This window comes from Ylistrum balloti, unplaced genomic scaffold (genome assembly GCF_031769215.1).
Source record: "Ylistrum balloti isolate Yb309-2 unplaced genomic scaffold, AGI_CSIRO_Ybal_v1 Utg370402, whole genome shotgun sequence".
In the NCBI taxonomy this organism is placed as follows: domain Eukaryota; kingdom Metazoa; phylum Mollusca; class Bivalvia; order Pectinida; family Pectinidae; genus Ylistrum; species Ylistrum balloti.
Window position 1 is genome coordinate 771,084 of NW_026782275.1, and position 9,670 is coordinate 780,753.

General features: G+C 35.3%; 1 protein-coding gene across 1 annotated transcript; it reads left to right on the plus strand.

Annotated features, from left to right (window-relative positions):
• Positions 1 to 11: 11 nt before the first annotated feature.
• LOC132554402 (transcription initiation factor IIB-like) lies at positions 12 to 8,647 on the plus strand. Its single transcript, XM_060218715.1, has 10 exons — positions 12 to 209; positions 1,346 to 1,456; positions 3,075 to 3,156; positions 3,623 to 3,730; positions 3,926 to 4,012; positions 4,995 to 5,124; positions 5,512 to 5,621; positions 6,672 to 6,766; positions 7,277 to 7,353; positions 7,552 to 8,647. Exons 1-10 carry the CDS (start codon positions 184 to 186, stop codon positions 7,683 to 7,685), a joined length of 960 nt encoding a protein of 319 aa, XP_060074698.1. The 5' UTR covers positions 12 to 183; the 3' UTR covers positions 7,686 to 8,647.
• The last annotated feature ends 1,023 nt before the right edge of the window (positions 8,648 to 9,670 follow it).

Consider the following 9,670-nt stretch of genomic DNA (forward strand, 5'->3'; position numbering starts at 1 on the left):
TTCAGATACTTGACTTTATGGAGGAAGCATGGTCTTTGCTTTAAAAAGTCGTCGATTATAGAGCTTACATTCTACTTGAATTTCGATCAACTTTACCCGCGACATCCTAAATATTCGACTCGCCTTAATTTGACGTCAGAAAGTTTATAAATAGACGTGTAAATCCATAAGCATTGCACAACAATGGCGTCAACAAGCACAGGCAAAGGGTAATGAGTTAGTCTGTTTTGTTGACATTATTGTAACATCAGTATGTCTTATACATCATTATTGTGGGGGCATGAATACTTGCTATAAAGAGAAAACAGTTATAAATACATTTTATTAATCGTTGTATGTTAATTTAATGCCGATACGTACAGTCGGTCTGCTTACCGTTTCAATGAGGGAGAAATGACGAATGCCCAACTTACACCACTTTCTATCAGCACTTGTCAAAATGTACATAATGAGTATATGGGAATATTGTATCAATACCGTCATCAGTGGCTTGTTCAAACCAATTATGAAAACAGCATTCTGAGAAGAAAAAATAGAAAACGTATATTATAGTTGGACAATGGCTCGCACAACAGTAACGCTAAGCATTATTCCTGAGTCACTTACGTGGTCACCAATGTAAGAGAGATCAACACTTATTTCAATGCCTCCGCTAGGATTGCACTCTGGATCTCTGCCTTACTTCTCAACCGATTGTGCTAGAGAGAATGTCTCTCTAGCTGAGCAGTATATTGCGGCTAGTATATTACTAGAGTTACATTCTCAAGGACTGTAAAGATATTTCCCAAGTTGGATATGTACGGTCCCCTTGGTCCCAAGTTGTGCCCTTTTAATTTTGGGACCACTCAGAAAAGTGAAATACAGAAGGATCTTTCTCAAATAACCTGTTCAAATCATGAACAAAGCTAGAATCAACTGATATCTCTTTATTTTGATCAGCATTTCAGATTTTATGAATTTTTGGATTAAATATATTGGTAGTAGTGATAATAATGCTTAAACATCAAACAGTACATAATGTAAACACAAATATGATAACTGTACTGTACAATAGAATTGGTTATAAGGCCTTTTTCCTGTATGACTCTTTCTTGCACCATGTAATTTTTAAAGGCTCTGACCAGAGGTTGGTGACACTAAGTTTAACATTTATTATTGCTATTTCTTCAGAGGAATTTTCAGACTTTATATAATTAAGAATGTTAACAACGCCAGAGAAAATATCAAACTATTAGAGAACAAATAATCAAACAATGACAGGCATCAAAGTCACTATGGGATTTTGTTTTATCACAAGGATTGAAATCGCAGGATAAATTGGTGATTTACATATTGTTTGTTACAGACGAGCAGGTCCATTGCTTCATTGTCCACAGCACCCAGATGCCCCTCTGGTGGAGGACTACCATGCTGGAGATATGATCTGTCCCGAGTGTGGGCTTGTTGTTGGAGACAGGTAAATACTAAATAGACACGAAATCTCCACAGCCATCATGTGTTAATTTAGTGTTTTAAACTAGGGTTCGGTTGATGTTTGTGAGAAATATTTATTTGCAACACAAATCAACTATATAGATGCAGTGACAAGGACAATGGAGATAGCAAGCATTATCAATGATGTGCAAACATGTTACGCGAGAAGTTTAATCTTATTCATATACAAAAAATAATACTACACAAAATGTTGAAATGGGAAGCAATCCCGTCATTTGAATATCAAGATAAAAGGTTGACTCAAGAGGCCTAATGCTTGGAGTCATCACCTCTCACAATCACAAATAGCCCCATAAGTTCCTACCAATATTTGAGCTAGACATAAATCATATAAACACTTATGACCTGTTTGTTTATGCTGAAAATTTTTTTATCAGTTTATTCTGTAACATTTTAGTTATGATTTACGAATGACCTGCAAATGTTTATTCAGGCCTCAAAAAAAAATTTTTTGAGGCTCATCAGAAAGCAAAATTTGATCAGTAGGTAGGTCTAGATTTCATAAGTTGAAAACCCTGGTCAAATTAATTAAAGAAAATGGTTAAATATACAGACCTGAAGCTGAATTGTTCCATTTAAACAGATTCCCTCAAGCAATAAGGAGCGTTAACATCATGCTGTAATAATTAATTGCTGCAAATTGTTCAGAAGTTTTAGCATTATACTGTATAGTAGTTATAACACCAAATCACTCTACCATGTAGTCTGACACAGTGACCCAAGAAGTACACAGATTTCATGCTGTTCTGTGCTTGTAAAGTTTGATATGTAACAAAATTCAGAACATGTGCAGTGTGATAAAAATGTATGTGTTGAAACTCAACTTAGCAGCAAATCCTATAGAGGAATTTTGGCTTGTCAATGTTATTCTATAAATATGACTTATGTAAAGAAATTAAAACATTGTTTTCTACTTTTTTTTTTCTTTTTGAGTATTACTATTAAAGAACAGTAACATATTACAAGATGTTCATAGAAAAAAATGCCTTGAAATTCTGTTCTCTCTATACATTCATCAACAGCAACCCACAGGGAAAAGTGCAATGCATTTAAGTCATATCATGTTTGCTTCACCCCGAAGGACAGAAAACAAATTATGTCAAAAATTATATGTATTTGTACAAATAAAATGTTTCTTATTTAGGGATACAACATGCTATCCAGCTAACCATCCTCAATATTTCAGGGGTTACAATCTCTTTCGCTCCCTGCGCCCATGTAACATGTTATGGCAAAATTGAAGGTTCCATGTGCATCCCCTTGTGGACAAGACAAAAAGACTTGTTTGATCCTTGGATGTACAGCAAATGAATCTTGAGGTTGCATAATGTAATCTTCAAAATGAGCTTATAAATCAGTGATTGGTCTTTTTTCTCCTAGAATCTAAGTAATTCACTTGTGTCTTCAATTGTGCGGTGACATGTTCCAGGGGTGCAGAGAGTGAAAGTGATTGTAACCCCTGGAGTGTCGAAGATGCCAGGTAATGTGTGTTTGATACATGACTGCAACATAATTTTCTGAACTACAATAAGAAATTATCAGATATTCTGAATAGATTTTTTCACTGTTCATTTCTACAGAGTGGTAGATGTTGGAACAGAGTGGAGGACCTTCAGTAATGAGAAAAACACCAAAGATCCCTCTCGTGTAGGGTCAGCAGAGGTAAGGACGGAACTTCTACTGACTAGGCTGATACTGGGTATCTGTCTACCACAGTTATATTAGACTTTGTGTGGTTCAAATGTTTAGGTATTAGCTAGTTCACTTTAAGTTGATTTGAAGTTGTATCAAAAATCTTTTTGGCTGCTTGTTTTCACAGTGGCCATCTTGAACATGCGTTGATTGATATGATTCGAGCAACAAAAACCTTTTTCAGAAAATGTGTATACTCAAGTCACATTCAAGCTAGATGCCAACCAATTTTGATTCACAATTGAAAAGAAATTATTGCATATCATAGTGTGTGTGAGTTAATTTCACTATCACAGACCCATTGTCTCATCAAATTTATCACATTCATTCTTTACTTAATATATTAATTAATTGAATTTAGTATTTGGTAAATATTCCAATTTTATTGTATCATGTGTAATTTAAAGTACAATATGAAGACTTGTTTTCTTTCCAGAACCCTCTCTTAGATGGCAGTGACTTGTCTACTATGATTGCTATGGACCCAAAACAGGAGATGATGACAGATGAATTTGGAAAGCCTATGTACAGAAATCGTAGAACGGTAAAAAAATTTATTTAGTATGCTTTGTTGAAGCATTGTGCTTACACCATCCCTTCTTTTTGAACATAAGAAATTCTGAGATTTCATCACTAAACATGCAACTTTGGCACTGTATAAAGAAATAGATGCTACACATGTACTAAACTGGTTATTAGAAACAGTCTTCTATAAACATAATTGACTTTTTTATTTCAGATTAACAGTTCTGATCGAGCATTAATTAATGCGTTTAGAGAAATCAACCAGATGGGGGACAGACTCAACTTACCTAAAATGATTGCAGTAAGTCTACAGTAACAGTCACTTCACAAAAGATTGAAGTTCAGTTTTATATGATGATTGTGGGCTATTCAAATCGCTCTGCGTCTGTGATCCGTCATCTGTCCGTTCGTAAACAATTTTTGTTATTTCTTGAGAAGTACTGGAAGGATCTTTCTCTTATTGCAAATGTAGGTTCCACTTGGCCCCTAGTTGTGCCCATTGGATTTTAGGCCAGATCAAAGAAAACAAAATGGCCAACAGGCAGCCATCTTGGAATTTTTCAATGAAGTTTGTTATTGCTATTTCGTGAAAAGTAAAAGATAAATCTCTCTCAATTTTCAAATGTAGGTTCTCCTTGGTCTTTAGTTATGCCCATATAATTTTGGGACTGATCAGAAAAATAAAATGGTGGAAGGTGGCCATATTTGATTTTGACTTTATTATCACTATTTCCTGCGAAGGACAGGATGGATCTTTCTTCAATTTCATATGTAGGTTCCCCTTGGTCCCTAGTTGTGCCCATTTTATTTTGAGTCTGATCAGAAAAACAGTCATCTTTGATTTCACCTAATAAAGATTGTTATTCCTGTTTCTTAGGAAGTGCTGAATGGTCATTTCCCAAATTTCATATGTATGTTCCCTTTGGTCTCTCCTTTTGGTCATTTGATTTTGGGATTGAGCAGAAGAAACAAAATGGCTTAGGTGGCCATTGTGGATTTCTGCAAAGGAATGTTCAAATGTCTTATCATTAAGAGGAAAAACAGAGAAAAGAAGGGAAAAGATTAAACTCTCTGGGACCTCATGTTTATTGTTAGGATATATCAGCTTTTTAATGACTTCTGTCTATTGGTATTCTGAATTTCTTGTACTAAATATGAAATTATTGTAACTCGCTGATATGATTGGAATTTATTATCATTGTATTTGAGAGTTTTAAACAAAAGGTAAGTGTTCTTGTACTGTATTATTATGTTATCAAGTAAAATATTTGACTTTATGATAGGATCGGGCAAATACACTATTTAAACAAGTCCATGAAGGCAAAACTTTGAAGGGACGCAGTAATGACGCCATCGCCTCAGCCTGTATGTACATCGCCTGTCGCCAGGAAGGTGTGCCCAGGACGTTCAAAGGTAGGTCACCGTTATCAACAGACTGGTAGTTTGTACAAACAAGATGTACAAATAAAACCATAAGTAAATACAGATTTATGTCTGTAAAATGTATGTATTACACTGGCTTTATCAATGGAGTACTAGAATTGTTTACGCTCTTTTGAGTTTATGTTCTTTAAGTATATAATATTGTACACATGTTCCACCACATTAATTGACTGAATTTCTATTATCCAGTACAGTTTGTTAGAGAAAATTACCACAAAAGAAAAAAGAATATTTAAAGTCAGGGAGTCTGATAAATCCGATCTCCTGATGAATGTTAAGATATTCACAAGCATGGGGTCGAGAACTGTCTTTAAGAATAGGTTGAAACAAAACCTCAACATTGGTGATGTTTTTCAGAAATATGTGCTGTATCTAAGATATCCAAGAAGGAAATTGGTCGAGTGTTTAAACTGATTCTGAAGACTTTGGAAACCAACGTAGCTTTAATTACCACAGGGGACTTCATGGTAAGTACATCTCAAGCTAGATATACAATGTTTGATACGTCATGGTACATACCAACTCAAGCTAGATATACAACACTAGGGACGTCATGGTACATACCAACTCAAGCTAGATATACAACACTAGGGATGTCATGGTACATACCAACTCAAGCTAGATATACAACACTAGGGACGTCATGGTACATACCAACTCAAGCTAGATATACAACACTAGGGACGTCATGGTACATACCAACTCAAGCTAGATATACAACACTAGGGACGTCATGGTACATACCAACTCAAGCTAGATATACAACACTAGGGACGTCATGGTACATACCAACTCAAGCTAGATATACAACACTAGGGACGTCATGGTACATACCAACTCAAGCTAGATATACAACACTAGGGACGTCATGGTACATACCAACTCAAGCTAGATATACAACACTAGGGACGTCATGGTACATACCAACTCAAGCTAGATATACAACACTAGGGACGTCATGGTACATACCAACTCAAGCTAGATATACAACACTAGGGATGTCATGGTACATACCAACTCAAGCTAGATATACAACACTAGGGATGTCATGGTATATACCAACTCAAGCTAGATATACAACACTAGGGACGTCATGGTACATACCAACTCAAGCAGATATACAACACTAGGGACGTCATGGTACATACCAACTCAAGCAGATATACAACACTAGGGACGTCATGGTACATACCAACTCAAGCTAGATATACAACACTAGGGATGTCATGGTACATACCAACTCAAGCTAGACATAAATCAAAGGTAAACAAGGTTTGTAGATTTGGTATACAGCATGTATCAATATTTCACAAGTTTCATGTTAGTTTTCTTTTGTATATTCTTCACTATTATTTACTTTTTGTATATAAGATCTTCTTCGTTGTTATTTTCTATGCAAGACCTTTAAAATGTTTTCAGAGTTGATTGACTCTTTATAGGAGATGGTGGCTGGAGTGATCAGGTAATCAATGCAGTTGGAGTGTAAAATCAACATTTTTTTTTCTTTTTTTTTTCAGTCTCGATTTTGTTCAAACCTTGGCCTTCCTCTGTCAGTACAAAAGGCAGCAACTGTGATTGCCAGGAAGGCAGTGGATATGGACCTCGTGGCTGGGTAGGTTTTTCATCATTACTACTTGATATTTGGTTGCATTCTATAAGATGGTTTCTTAATATTTTTGTGTTGGCCTCAATTCTTAGCTGACCACATATCTGTGATTATATCTGATGCGGTGTTTTTTCATGGACTCTTGATTCCCGGTAAACTTGGGGTCTTTCCTCTCACATTAGAATTGTATTTTATCACAATGCATTGCAAGGTTTTGATTTCATCTGAAAAGATTATTTCTAATATACAGAAAAAGAGAAAAGAAGAAATATTTCCAATGGAAATTAAACAATTATGCTCAAAAATCTAGTTTTCCTATATAAACTATAGTAAACTTTACCCCCTCCCCACGGGAAAATGCGAGACCCTTGGGCTTTAAAATTCACAATTTTGGTAAAGCACCTTAAGATGCTTCCATTCACGAAGAGTATTTTACCATATCTGGGTCTTGTGAAGAAGATTTATGTATATTAGAAAATGTCCCAATCTCTATACAGTGTGTTCTCTATTTTACAGACGAAGTCCAATTTCCGTAGCAGCAGCAGCCATATACATGGCTTCTCAGGGATCTGCTACAAAAAAGTCTGAGCAGGGTAAGTTTGCATGAAACAAGTTTTATTTTAATAATGAAAATGTTTAAATATTTTTGGACTTAATATGTAACATGTTTTGATAGTACAATTTTTGATGTATCTGTGTAAGAACATTTCAGAAATATTTTGTAAAAAACTACATGTCATTGAATGAAAACAGCACAGAAGTATAATATTATGATCTATTGCCACTTTCAGAGATAGGGGAGATCGCTGGTGTTGCTGAAGTGACTATTAGGCAATCATACAAACTAATGTATCCCAAGGCCCATCTCTTGTTCCCGGATGACTTCAAATTTGCCACATCCATTGCAAATTTGCCAACATCCTGATTACAGCAGCACTGGTATAATACAGGACATTGTTGATAAGGAGACTCCAAAGAAAAGGAAACTGCTGGATGCCATCAACAGGAAGGAAATCTTCAAAAATATTTGGACGCTGTTGGTTTTGAAACAGCTGGACTGTTCTTGAGAAAGAAAATTTTGGTTGTTTATCAAATGCGTTCCTTTTATATCAAGCATCTCATAGCTATGATTGAAGTAATTTCCAATGTTCCATTTTCTAGACAGGAGTTTATGTACACAAGAAAACCGAGCATATTCTCCAGATAAAGTACACTCGTGTTTACAAGCCATGTGATTCATAAGTTATGATATGTGTGATAATCAAGAATTTCTCATTTCAAATGGATTACTGTAATAAAAATCAAAGTACTATAGAGTTTTTCATTCCATAAAGATGTAACGATTTAATAACAATTAATGAATTTTTAATTAAGAATTTCTTACAGAAAGATTATCTGCAATGTAATGTCAGGTGAAAATGTGATTAATGCTGTGGTACGGCATTCTTCGTCAGTCTGTCATCAACTTTTTTCTTTAAACAACTTCTTTTCTGGACCAAAAAAATTACATTAGGATCAAGGTCTATAACAGAATAACATTGGCTCCCTAAATATTACTTTTTTATGTGAAAATACTGTCATGAATCTATAGTTTGTTCATCTGTCCGTACACCAATACTACGAAAAATCAAGTGTACGTCAAGTGAATCTTTTGTTAACATTGTCATATCAGTTTATGGGTAACATAAAGACTTTTATGTACTGTTTTATCACTGAGATATGTACAAGATATTTATCAAGTCGCTGATAAAATAGTATTGTAGTTTGTTATGCTGACAATATATATATATATATATGCAAGTCATTCCGATATACTGAAAGATGTATACAAACAAGACCACATCACTTGTGTTATCAAGCAAAATAAACATGGGAAAATGTCAATAAGTTTCTTATTTGTAATGGAATGGATGTCCCTGGTAAGCATTTAATATCCTTGTGACATAGTAAATGACAAACACCATTAAGATAGAGATGTAAACTTGATCTTAGTCTGGAAAGCTTTTTCATTAATACAGACAACAAATGCCATAACAAGACAGTTGGACGAGTTAAATTTCATCTGCCTTAATTTTTTCCCATAGCACAATTTCATGTATGGATGACTTGGTAAGTATTCTATATGATGAGATCCCCGGCACAAGTGCCAATCTTATCAAACAAAGAGGCCTACGGGACTTAACAGACACCGGAGTACTGAAATATTGCAGTCAGTTTGGCCCCACCCACCAGACCCTATACATATATGTATGCTATCAATCTGCCATCCCATACTAATAATTCTAACCATGTTTCCAATGACCATTTAACAAATGATGCTCAAAAACATGATTTTCCTGTAAATTTTATCCTCTCCCAAAGGAAGAGTGTGGGACCCCGACATTTTTGAAATTCACGATTTGGGTGGAATACCAAGATCCTTCCATCTATCTAGAGTATTTGATTCTTTCATTTATAGGTATTGAAAAAAATATTTTTTAGTCAATTTCACCATCTTTGGCACCAGCCTTCAACCCCTGGAGTGAATTTCACCCAACATACTTAAACCAGCAAGCTGCCATCTTGTGGTTTAAATTGCTGCCTTTTCAAGATCTTGTCAAGGTGATTTATTTGAATGCATACTTGATAGCCCTTCATCCCAGCCTAATACAGGCCTAATATCGGCACCATGGGCCTCATGACTTTTGTGAATGTGTTTGAAGATTTTAAAGCATTTGAACCATGTGACCTTAAAAGGGGGTCAAGGTCATTCATCTGGGAAAAAAAACTGGCAACCCTTTGTTAAAGCATCTAACAGGCCCAATATCAGCACCCTCGGCCTTATTTTTATCATGTGAAAGTTGTTCATATGTAACCTTCCTGGGCATTTGACCTATCAGATCTTAGTACCGGTATATACTGGGTATATTT